Here is a 12,677-nt window from a genome sequence, read left to right as displayed (position 1 = left end):
ACCGTAAAGTCCTTTTCTCTGGTCTTCCAGACATTGTTTCTCCTTGTTTTCTTAGTTGGATCGAGTTAAAGCTGAACACTAACAAACAAATAATCAAAAGGGGAATGAGAAAGAAATGAGATACGCACGGATATGACTAGCAGCCACAAAAATAGAGTCATCCACACAGCGTGACGCACACCACATGCACGGAGACCACCGCAACGACGAAAAGCGGGCACCATCCACCCAGCACAGTGTTGGAGAGGGTCTACAACAACAACGTGGTGGGCGCGGAGGGTTCGCCCACGCATTCCGCTCGCTACGGTCGCACACCCGTGTGGCACCTCCGTCACCGCACACACTCCAAAAGAGGACATGCTCGCACAACGCCGCTGAAACACACAAACACCGCAGTGCTGTCAGTCCGCGGGTGAGAGGATTCGGCCCTCCACACAACAAACGCACACACCGCCACCGCCCCCAGTTCAATCCCACAGCCAACGGGATGCGGCCACATCCCCGCAGCCAACACACAACGCACCCGGAGCGAGCACCCACCCCGCCAGCCACACGTTGAAGTGGGTCCTCACCCATCCGCGACGCGGCGCCAAAATTTACACAGCCATCCCGCTTTCAATGGAATGGCAGTGCTTCACTCAGTGACACAAAATAAATATTCACCTGGGCCGCTTTCCTCATCCTGAGGTTATCAATCACAGAAAGCAAACTAGACGGGAACGAGAAGTAAATGGAATAAGAGCGGGTTCACCACATCCCCAAACTTTACACCAAGTAAATGTATGTATATATACATCATCCATTAGCCACAATTGTGGCCCGCTCACTCTACTCGGATTGGATATATATATATTAATTGAGAAGTGGCAGAATTTGGGGTCCTCCAGCCAAAAGACCCCGCCGCTGCCCTTCGCAAGTTCCACCCCTTCGTCAGGTCCTGAAGCGTAAAAACACGACCGCGTGATATGCCGTCTGCAGGGTTCTCGGCACACCGCACGTAGGCAACGGATGCCTGTAATCTGCGAGAGTCCAAAAACTCATATATCCGCCGCAGCTCCCACGCCATGGCGTTTGATTTTGAGCTGCCTTTATTCGCCGCTCCTTGCAGCGAAGTGTTGTCCACCCAAACGTCCATGGTGGGCAAAAAGAAGGCGGAAAAAGCCGATAAGGCTAAGCGTAACGCGCGTGCCTCGGCCTGCATGATAGGAAAAGGCTCTTCCACTCTCTTCCGGCGATTTTAACGTCGCCGGTGTCTGGAATGAAAACGGCTCCCCATCCACGGAGCGACACATAAGTGATGATGGCGGCCGATGCCTTTTCCGTGGGCTTGATGATCCACCTACGATTATATTCTCGGTGCTGTGCCGCAATCTCTCATCCAAACCAACCGCTGACGGCGGAAGGTTTGCCGGGGATGTCTCCTGCACAATCCCCCGGTTAAGTGCCGTTAATCGTCGTCGCACTGCCTTGATGAAAAAGTAGTAAGCACATAAACGCCTGAACAAAAATGGCCGCCGCGTACAAAAAGCGTGACGCCATAACCTCCATTTCTGCGATGGTTAAATACTTCAGCAACGGCATGGCGCACACAGACCGGACAAACTCATCTCTCAGGGACACCGCCCGGTGAGTATGATCAAACCGCACCCCCAGGAAGGTGTAATGCGTGGCGCCCAATTCGCGATCCTCCCCCATCGTGGCGTGACGGCCATCCGCATTACGAAGTACTTGGACTTCCCACAATGTCGCGTCGCTTTTCGACACTGCAATGCGTATATCATCGATCCATACGTCGATACGCACCAATGGAGGTGCAGCTCGGAGAAAGTGAACCACCGTCGTCACCCCCGCAATTGCCGAAGTAATAATGATCTGGAGAATTTCTGGGCTGGCCTTGTATCCCATTGGGAGCCGTGCCAGCTCCACCAGCGTGCCATCCTCCACGCGGCATCAAAAGAGATGCCGAGTCCCCGCAGCAACAAAGAAAAAAGGATGCCTTTAAATCCAGGCAGGAAGCGGCCTCAGTTATCACAGGTGGCAAATAATGGGAAATGTGTAAAAGAGGAGCATGAGCCTCGTAAGGGTCGTCTCTCTTCTCGTCGCGTGGCCACGCGATCCATCGTCGTCGTGAACCGGTGGGTTTTCTCCTCCACCACAGAAAAGGGCATCATCCATCCGCCGCTTGTTACTGTGAACGAAGCGTCCTCGATTATTCCCGCTTCTTTCATTAATCGCACGTCAGCGACTGGAATCCTCCGTGAGCCTTAGCGCGCGTTACCGGAGGAGGATAAAGGTAAAGGGGACCGCCCAACGTGTCCACACAATTGCATGAGTCTCTCCAAGGTGGCCGGGTTCAACCGGCTCTGGATCCACTCCAGATTCAATACGGGCACATTAACTTGTTGTTGTAGCGGAATGGTTCGTTCCTCTTGTGGAGTGGCCGGACGCGTCCTTGTCGTGCGTCTTGTTATTGTAGCAGCATGATACCAAAAATCATGGAAAAACACTCCTCCGCTCACAACCAGGGTTCCTGCTCTTCCGCAGTGTCTCCCTTCACATCAATGCGACCAGCGACGACACCTGGGTCAGCATTGTGGTGTGCCTCCTCAAATATCGAACAGTATTCTGGGGAAGGTCGAACGAATCGACGTGCACCGCCAACTGCGAGATCACGTGTGGGTCCCAATCGTATGTCTCCACAATTTGAGTCGCGTGTCTCAGCGCACCCCGTTTTGTGGAATGCGCCGTGGCATTCCAAGGAGCCAGAGCTCGCTCCACGTGGGCAGCCGTCAAATTCGTGAGCTTCTCGTTGTGTCGAAGTGTCCTGCATAACTTTATAGTGTCTAGCACGTCCTCCTGCCCTCGTATCCTGACGGACCGTGAGGCGCGGTGGGGATCCGCTTTCGCCGTCTTTCAGGATACGAACCAATCCAGAATTATGGTCCCGTCCGGCTCCAGTGTGGAGTTGTTGGGGTTAAGGCCGCAATCTCGGGCCAACAGCTCGCCGTTATCCACGCAAGTCGTAAGACAACACGTTGCTTCCAATCGGTCCGGCTTCGGATATATTGATCCACCCTTCCTCTATCAAGTGGCGCGCCTGCTTCGCCTCTTATCGCGCCGCAATTTTTGTAGCCCCAGAATCGCCATGCCCAGCGGGGTTCGATCCATTTGCAACATGGACCGCAGCATCCTGGCGTGCTGCCGTCGGGTCGATGGCGCCACGCAGACTATTGCCGCCAAAAAGGCCGCGCAGCTCTCCGCGTTGATCGGCTGTTTGTGCGTGCAGCAAAAGGCTGTAAATTGCCCGCTATGGACATTCTCTGCTGCCACGTTGACGGCGCACACATCTCTCGAGCCACCTCGTTCGCTCCCCTCATGTAGCTGGCCCAAAGCGGGGATGTCGGAGGTTCGTCGTACCACAGTCGAATTTCTTTGCGGATAAGCTCCATTGCCCTTCTCGTCAATTGTTTCGGGCGATTCAAAATATCGGATGAAGTGTCTGCGGCACGGTGCGATGCCTGTGAGGATTGGCGGGAGGTGGTGGAATGGATGGGGCTGTTTTCGTCCGCCCACGTAAGCAGCCGGCAGCCCCTCGCCGTTTTTTAATGGCCGACTGCGCTGCGAGTAATCCCTACTGGCTGCGCTGCGCACGTTGCGTGTAGATGCATCGTGTCCATAAATACGACACAACTGACTTCGCGACAATCGTTGTTTTTGTTGGGTTACGCGCCGCTCCACAAGAGGCTGGGTCGCCCTCGCGAAGGTGTCAGCCTCGTGAACGGCCATGTGAAGGCGGGCACGAAGTGTGGAGGGCGGGATATGCTGGGGTCGGTTGTTATCGCGATCTGCGTCCGGAAGGTCTGCGGTAGGGCCCTGCCAAAATCCATGAACTGATCGGTGGGCTCCCGATCTATCTCCGGCGCGCGTCTGCACGACACCAAACCGTCGATGGCCATTTGAACCTGAGAGTCCACTTAGCGCAAACAATAACCGTATGCGCATCGGAGGTCGACGAGGACTCCGGAGACGACGTCATTCCATACACACGGGGCCCAAGTGTCAACGTCCAATGCAAGGAAATGCAGTACCTGATCCTCTGCACCGGAGTCATCTTCCAAGGGGAAGGTGTGGGAGGGCAAAGACATCGAGTGAGGGAGATGTGGTCGCCCAAAATTGCCCTGAGACGTATGGGTGTTGACCCGCCGTCTCTCTCCCGTGAGATTGCGTTGGGGAAACGTGGATGCTGGCACGCCCCCAGCCATCAAACGATGCCGTTGGTGCGGTGTGTGTTTACGCCATCTGGTGGCCCTCTCCGAGAGGTGGGCGCCTCGCGTTGACACGGCGTCTCCGCGTCCCGCAAGAAAACCGCCGGCCACCGCAATGTGAGATCCGCGTGCCGACAAGTAATTATGCACCTCTTCCACCTGAGAGTAAAGCTGAGCACTCCGATCCGCAACGTCCGCGACGGCGCTGGCGTAGTCGGTGCTCAGTCTCTGCCCTCCAGCAATGATCAGCCCCTGCTGGACCCCCAACTCCCGGGCAGCACACACACGATGGGCAGCAGCACTCAAACTTCGAGATTAGGTACTTGAGGCGCCCGGTGATTCGCAAAGTGCCCCGCAACGGTCGACTCCTCCCAGTGCATGGCGATGTTTCCTGAAACCAAGCGTAAGCCTGTCATTGTTGCGGCGGCGGCTACCACCGCATCCAACGGCCCGTGTTCATCAACGAAGGCGAGCTGCACCCGTACATCGCCATGCTGGCTTGCCAAGTCCAACATGCGGGCAACAATGTTGCTCCTCCCCGTCGCCGTGTAAAAGAAAACACTGCCATTTCCTTCAATCAGCTTGCACGGATCCCGTGTGGCTGTGAAAACTAAAATAATTGCAAATCGTCTGGACGCTAACAGTTCCCTGATTCCCTCAATCGCGGTCAACCAAACATTCACAAAATAGAAAAGGATCGTGAAGAAATATCTCCGTTTTACCAGGACACATATACATTAGGGACGCCAGCCTACCTCATGAGCATCCTCCCCACAAGCTCCCAATGAAACAAAGACATATTTCTGTACTATTCCTTCCTATCGCATGAATTCCTTTAGAAGACGGCGATGGAAGCAACCAAAGGAACCGATAGCGTCAGGATGAATATTTTCATTTATGCCGTACCATCCGCCCCCTCTCTTGATTCCCACCGTCGCGGCGGGGTCTTGTGGCTGGAGAGGCCCAAAGTCTGCCACTTCGTAAGCTATAAAAATAGGTATATCCGAATAGAACGTTCAACATGTCACGAGAGAGGGACCACCAGAATATATAAATATACACATATATGCGGAGCAAGCAACGAGGTTTGGCGAACCCACTGCCTCTCCGTTTACTCATTCTCCCTTTCCGTCGTATTTTATTTCCTTCGGAAATTTGGGGATCCGGCCAGCAGCCCAGACAAATAATTCCTTCCTTTCTTCCTCCTGTTTGCGTGTGTGCCACAGGCACGGTTTGATTCAAGTGGCATTGGCGCCTCCACGCAACCATATCCTTCCGTTGCCGCATTTGCGGGGCAAGTGAGTTTGAGTATCCAGAGCACACACACACACACACACACGGCCGCAACGAGAGGGACGGGGCGCATCCAATTCCACGGCGCAGTCCTTCACTTCTCTCCGCCCCGACGGAATAGCGCTGCGCCTCACAGCGGGTCGTGGCGGGTGGCGTCCCACACTCACAATTGAGGCACGGCGCACACCATCCGCTCCCTCCAAGTGCACTCAGCAGGCCGGCGCCCAGTCACCCTCGTGCCATCGCACAGAGGGGGTGCAAAAACAATCGTCGTCGCGGACCATCGGTGCCTCTAGCAGAAAAGAAAAAGAAGAAGAAATGGGGGCGTGTCAGCAGCACAGCCAGCAGAGGGACTATAAAAGGGACACGGAGACACACAGTAACAGTGGGCACGGCAGAGACGGAACAGAGACTGTAGTGATTTACCGAAACAAAAGAAAACAAAAGAAGTTTAAAAAGCAAAAAAGGAAGCAAAAAACAAAAACAATTGATTCGGCAGATATGTCATTTCATGTGCCACGCAGCACAATACAACCGTGTTCTTGAGTTTGTACATACTGCCCGCACACACACAAATAAAAAAGGAATTGTACTCTCCCACCAGCCCACACAACATCCCTCACATTACATTGCGGCATCCGGCCTGCTCCTCCACTCCTCCTTTCGTGCAGTCCGTGGGAAGCACAGCAACGAGGCCGGCACCGCGTGTGGGCAAAAAACAAACAAACAAAAGAGAGGGAAGCACGTCACTCGTGACGGTGTTTAGAAAGCGACCATTTGCGGGAAAAGACACAAATAGGAATGCTGATTATTTCAACAGAACACCAGCAAAAAAAAAAGAGAAAGGAGAACAGGAAAAAAAAGAAAAAAAGCAAAAAAACAACAAAAAAAAAACAGGCATAAAAGAAGAAGAAAAAGAAAGTCTGCTTGACAAAGTTGAGTGAGTGATGCTGGGAGCTGCACAGTTGTTGTTCCACGAAAAGCCGCCATTCCACTCCTCCCTCAGACCTCAGCAGAGAGCCGCAGTGCCCCACAGCCCCAGAAGCAGCAGCAACAACACCCGAGACACACACCCATGCACGGTGCTCTCAGCAATTAGATACATGGCCGCCAACTCGCCCAAATGCCCGTGCTCAAGCAAAATGCCATGGCCCGAGAGTGTTGTTGCGTTGGACTCCGACGGGATCTTGGTTTCCCCAGGCGCTGTTTTTGTATTCTCCGGTTTGGTGTCGACCGTCTGTGGCACCTCCTTGCCGTCCTCAACAGAAAATTCGGCTCCTTCAATGCGAGAGATGTCGTCGGTGTCCTCCGCGGATGTCGGTTCGACGTCACTCTTTGAAGGAGTGGGGCTGCTGTCTGAGTTCATTGTTCTCTCGGAATTTCCGTCCCCCGCCTCGAGGATGAGGCTTTCCTCCGCGCCGGTGGTTCCGGTTCCAGTGGACCGCACGTCGTTGTTTTCAGCGGAAGCCTCAATGCTTTGTTGCACTTGGTGCTCACCGTCAGCTGGTGCAGCGACCGTTTCCATACTCAACGACGCAGCTACTGGAGACGTTGCTCCGCCTCTCCCGTCATTCGCTTCTTCCTCCTCCTCTGGTTGTTCTGTATCATAACTTTCAGCGGATCCTTCAAAATCACTGACCTCCGCTGACTCCTCTGACTGTAGTTCTTGTGTCTACACCTTCGAATCCCGCTGCATCGATTCACTGTCTTCATTCAGCGTGGCTTGCTGAGACGTTTCGCCCTTGGAAAGCTGGGCATTGTTCTCTGGAAGAGAATTCCCTGCACTCTCCGCTGCCATTGCGGGTTCACGAACAGATGATCCCGCGGCAACCGTGGAAGGGGGCGCTGCAGGCACCGGATCATCGACGCTTTCTTCCTCTAGTTCATCAGTATAATCCTCAGTCAATTCCTCATAGATGGCAGTGCTTTCTTCACTCCTTGACTCGGAAGCAACTGAGACGTCTGTGCCAGCCACCTGTCCTGTGGGTTGTTCCTCAACATCCAGTGATGGAATAGTGACTTTGCTGGCATTGAGTTTATGCAGTTCACTTCCAAACAGTTTCTCATTGTATAGCATGACGTTAGTAACTGTCACATGGCCGCCCGTTGCACTTCGGTCCTTACTGTCCCCACCGATGTAGAAGTGTGAGATCCTGTGCAAGTCAAACAGACTCTTATTATATTTCGTGTTGTGGATTTCCTTTCCATCTACAATGATAGTCCATTCATCAAGAGTCATTTGCAGTCCCACAAGATACGTCTTGTTTGGTTCCCACTCATCAACATCCTCCGCATCACCAGCACCCTCCGCTATGGCCAACCACTTCTTTTCATGGGTGTACGACAGACCAAGGAGGGCCGTGCTTTTGGTGTCATTCATCCTCACGCCAATCAAAGGAATGGGGCTGCTGCCTTCCTTCGGCACCTCGTGGATGGACACCGTCGCCACAAGAGTGAACTCACTGTTTGCAAAGTAGTACGGCACAGTCTGCCCCATGTCACCAACAGGCCACTCCGCCCATGATCCTTTGAACGTCAGTCCATTGGGAACTTCTCTCCTTTTTTCCGCTGACCCATGGACTGTGGCATTCACGCAGAGGTACTCGTCCTTCCATTTGTTATCAGAGAAGTTACCAGACAAGAAGCCAACAAGCCCATCAGTGGGAACGGGACCATTGCAAATACCTTTCGTTGGCAAGTCAACAGTGGCACTGGAACCGGAACGGCATGATTCAAAGGCGGTGTCCAAAGCCGCCCATGTCTTCACCACGGATTTGATCCGCTCCAGCTGATCCCTCAGGCTCACGGCGACAAGACTGTATGACCCGTCATCGCCATTCTTGTTTTCGTACACTGAGATCAACTTTTCATTCCCACTCTTCATCAACAGCGAGCTGGCGGCGGCGTCATCATTTTCACGGGATACCGGCCCAACATCATGCACGCGTGCCTTGTCCGTCAGCCAAAGGTGGAGCCGACCTTTTTGTCTATTGTCCTTCTGATACACCGGCGCGGTGATGAGCATCACCTTCTTTCCCTCAATGATTGCGGTGGTGGATCCACTCTGGACGCCGTACCCTGTTCGACCATGTGAGTTGCCCCACACGCGGGTAATTGGTTTTAAGTGATCATACCAATTGCCTCCATTCTCAGTGGACATGTAAACGTCATAGTAGCCTCCAGCACAATGAGCCATCATGAAGAGCCTTTCGTCGTCTTCGCCTTCTTCCCACTTCACCAGGGTTGGATCCCTGCAGCCGTTACCAGGCGTCTCGAATGGAAGCTCCCATATCTTCTTTGACGGGTTAAAACTCATGGACAGTAAAACGCCCTCTCCATCGTCGCCTTTGGCCTGCATGGGAAACACAATCGCGCCTTCACGCATCACAACACCCGGTCCTCCACCGCCAATCAACTTCTTCAAGGAAAGAGATTTTCCTTTGCCTTGAGGGTTCACCACATGGGTCTCATTCCATCTGATTTGCTTCTTTCCATCATCTTCAGTGACAGTTCCCTTCACGAGTAAAAGGCCCCGCTCATTCTTACCTTCAAACTCCTGCTTTGTACGGCTGTAGTTTCCCAGGAGCACGTAAACACTGTCCCCAAGTACAAGTGTCGTTGGTCGCGTTACGCCGTTTGAGGTGTTGATGCCCTCAGAACCTTCCTTTAGAAGACCTGCGCCAAAGATACTCGCATCCGCCGTCGAGAACTCCGTTGGACCAGCATCAACGTTTAAAACAAGGTGCTTTGACGCAATCCCAGTAAAGCTGAAGTCGCTGCACTTGTCTTCATCCTTGCAACGGGCCTCAGCAATAGCAAATACATGACCCTGGACCTCAACGAGGCTGGGACAACGAAGCGAGCCATATTTACTACCAGCGTTGGCCATATCCTTCCAGTTGTCAAGCCTTTCCCATTTAATCCCCATCAATGCATCAACTGCTTCCCTTACATTACTCGCCTCAGCGTGCGCAGCACCACTGGTGCCGCATAACACGACGAGGAGAAGCAGCACCGCAGAATGGAAGAGATGCCGGGACATGTTAGGCCTCTGATGCCCACTCTCTCTCCTTCCTTCCTTCCTCCTTTCGCTGGATCCGGCCACGCGAGTACGGTTGTGTGTGCGGGGTGCCTTCACAGCAGCAACGCTTGAGAGTATATTAATGCGTGTGTGTGGGCGGTGTGTGTGTGTACTGTTGTTGTTCCTTTGAGAGCCCTCAGAGTGCACAGTAGCGATTCGCGCTTGTTTTACTTCCTTTTTTTTTTGTGTGAAGGAAATGGAAAAAGTCATGGAGGAGAAACACAGCGAGTTGCAAGGGAAACCAGTGCGCACCGGCAGCAGCCACCCACCATGGACGAGGAGAAGAGACCCACCGCCTCCAGAACATTCTCACGGCCAACGGGATGCGGCCACATCCCCGCAGCCAACACATAACGCACCCGGAGCGAGCACCCACCCCGCCAGCCACACGTTGAAGTGGGTCCTCACCCATCCACCAGTCACGCGGCGCCAAAATTTGCACGGCCATCCCGCCTTCAATGGAATGCGCCGCCTCACTCATTGTCGTTACACGGAGTGCGCTATTTCTCCAAAAGAAGTTATATTTCGTCCATCCCTTAAATATGTTTCCGTTTGTGATGGGCCCTACAACAAAACAAAAGTAAAAATAAAATGGAAAACGCAGCAATACTGTGGCACCGCTAGCCACAATGATTCTACCACAAGAGAGCAATTCTCCGATTGTGCCTCGTATGCGCACACAATTAAAATAATATATGAAAATCACCCAATGTTCTTCAGCAAAAAAACAAAAACAACCCCACTCCCTCCCTAATTTCTTCCGTCACTGTTATGTTCGATAGCGTTGGACATTCTTGGCATCTGTGTGCCTCAATGCCACCTGGTGCTGGTGCACCTGCACCGCATGGAAACAAAAGCATCCAAATATATGAAAATACCCCAATATTTTTTTTCACCAGATATCAAACTATCCCTTTCATTCCCCAATTTGTCTCGTTTTCCTATTTTTTGTTTTTTCCTCACTTCTGAGAAGCTTCGCCTCTTCTAAAAACTCCAGATGGTATTGACGCTTGGTACAGGTGTACGTTTTTTTTTCCAGAAACTCAGACTTTCTTGGTTCTCCTCCTCGCTCACTGCATTGGAATTGACGACATCACGTCTCTGCCAGCCACTCGTCAGCACAATGCCTGCGTGCTGCACGTAAATAAACTCCCACGACATGTCTCGGGCAAAGTCCTCCCACCCATCAAAATACGCCGCCGGATACTCAGTGAACCGCCTCACGGTGCTGGCGTTCCTGTGATGTCGACACGCCGTAGTTATCCGCTGCCCAACCAGCAAAAATTCTTCTAACCACCGGTCCTTCACATCAATCTTCTTAGGTCCGCGTTGCAATGGAAACAATCCAAACGGCTCGGTGGGATGTCCTCCGGGGTCACCCTCAGCACGGTGTTCAGTGGTTTTTGGGGTGCTGGCGACCTCAGCTCCTTGAGTTTCTCTGCTATTTTAATGAAAAAGGCCTCATTCCTGGATGCGTCCAAAGCATATTTCTCCACAAATACAGACGTAAAAGAGTATTCATACTCTTCGTTACTAAAAACCAAAAAGCTTTTTCAAGGGGATTATCTTTAGCACAGAGGAAGCTGCTCGATCCGCGAGGTGACGAGATAATAAGTCGGTCTTAAAATCCTCGGCACCAAATCTTCCTTTTTCTCGTTTAACATACATGAGTTTGTGAAACGGATTCTCGGTAAACCATGCCGTAACTGCTTCATATGTAACGCACACTACATCATCCCGAGATTTTATCGATCTCAAGACACGATCAAGTTCATTATATCGTTTACTGAAGTCTTTCGCATCAAAGATGTAACGCAGAATCGGCCCCAGAAAAAGCATTTGATGGGAGACCATCCTCCAGTATTTCTCTTGCCCCTGTGGAGTCCAATCGCGCTTCATCCATGCACACATCGCCTTCACATCCATCTCTTCGGGGCAATTCATGGTGATTTGGCGGGAAATTCGTTGACGCACGAACTCACGAATGTCCCTTACCTTTGGGGATGCCAGCACAATCGTGCCCCATCCGGTGGAGGGCGAAAAACTTATCGGCAGCTGTGACCCATTCGTTGGCACGTCGTAGATTATATACCCTTTCATCCCACGCTGCGACAAACTCGACACAACACTCTCGGATGCTTCACTACCCACGTATTTTGTCACCGTCTTGGTGGTTTTGTCAAAGACGTAGGCCTCATCCTCTCCAAAACAGTGGACAACCACTTGGATTTTCTCGGCATTGGAGTGCAGCAGCTGGTAGAGAAGGTACGAACCGGCATTCATCGAATTCCCGATCCCGGGCGTTCCAATCAAGATACGCTGCCTAAGCGTGGGGCCGTACCCACCGTAAGTGCCAGACAAGCCTTTTAGATCGTCCTTGACGATCCGCCACGCTCGCTCCACCTCACAGTTCACATAACAGTCAACAATGGGTTTATTCTCCCTCCACGAGTACGGCCATCCCTTGTCCGAGGTGAGCACCATCAGCCTGGGACGTGGCGGTCTGAACTGCTCCACACCGTCATCCTTTTCGAAAGTTAGACCTTCCGTCTTGTAAGTCCATGACTGCGGTGGTTTTCCCTCATGTATCTCCATTCGGTCCTCAAAAATCTTATTGTCATAAAACCCCAAGACATGGCCCCACTTCGCACCGTACACAGACTCGTAGAATCCCTCCAGTTTGGTTGTCTTTTCTTCAGTATCCTGCCTCGCATCTTCTTCTGCCCTCTGCTTCGCCCTTTCTTCTGCCTCCCACCTTGCTACTTCTTTCCGTATCTGAGTGAGGGCATCGTCAAATTTTTTCCTTGCAAGGGGAGTGACAGTAGCCTTATCTTTAAATTCCCTCCAGTTTTCGAGAAACATCACATTCCCGTCCGTAAGCTTGCGCCTATCTGTTAAAAGCTGATAATCCTTTAAATTAGAAATTTCTTCAAGCAGCTGCTCGTCTTTTATGTAGGCATCGGGACTCCACAAAAATTTCCACATCTCCACATTCTGTTCTTCTTCAACGGCTGCCCTGGAGCCAAAATGCTCCCGAA

The 12,677-nt window shown here is 52.2% G+C and overlaps 2 protein-coding genes across 2 annotated transcripts, besides 11 other annotated features; both read right to left on the bottom strand.

Moving 5' to 3' along the window:
- Nucleotides 1-6,380: a sequence feature (areas not merged during assembly with more than two copies in the genome that could not be assigned to a particular haplotype).
- Nucleotides 828-5,048: a mobile genetic element.
- Nucleotides 832-904: a mobile genetic element.
- Nucleotides 4,872-5,047: a mobile genetic element.
- Nucleotides 5,045-5,279: a mobile genetic element.
- Nucleotides 5,584-5,604: a microsatellite.
- Nucleotides 6,381-7,000: a sequence feature (heterozygous, non-Esmeraldo-like haplotype).
- Nucleotides 6,388-6,479: a sequence feature (T-rich).
- Nucleotides 7,001-9,143: a sequence feature (areas not merged during assembly with more than two copies in the genome that could not be assigned to a particular haplotype).
- Nucleotides 7,231-9,849, bottom strand: Tc00.1047053509843.20 (trans-sialidase, putative; the record flags this gene model as incomplete). Its single annotated transcript, XM_802186.1, has 1 exon — nt 7,231-9,849. The coding sequence occupies one exon, from the start codon at nt 9,847-9,849 to the stop codon at nt 7,231-7,233; it is 2,619 nt and encodes an 872-aa protein (XP_807279.1).
- Nucleotides 9,144-10,297: a sequence feature (haploid, Esmeraldo-like haplotype).
- Nucleotides 10,298-12,677: a sequence feature (areas not merged during assembly with more than two copies in the genome that could not be assigned to a particular haplotype).
- On the bottom strand, nt 11,173-12,677 carry Tc00.1047053509843.10 (retrotransposon hot spot (RHS) protein, putative; the record flags this gene model as incomplete). The annotated part of the gene is made up of 1 exon (XM_802185.1): nt 11,173-12,677. A coding segment is annotated over one exon (1,505 nt), but the record flags the coding sequence as incomplete, so codon positions are not given.

This window comes from Trypanosoma cruzi, genomic scaffold (genome assembly GCF_000209065.1).
Source record: "Trypanosoma cruzi strain CL Brener 1047053516481 genomic scaffold, whole genome shotgun sequence".
NCBI classification, from domain to species: domain Eukaryota; phylum Euglenozoa; class Kinetoplastea; order Trypanosomatida; family Trypanosomatidae; genus Trypanosoma; species Trypanosoma cruzi.
The sequence above is the reverse complement of the archived record's forward strand: the minus strand, read 5'-3'. Positions and strand labels throughout refer to the sequence as shown.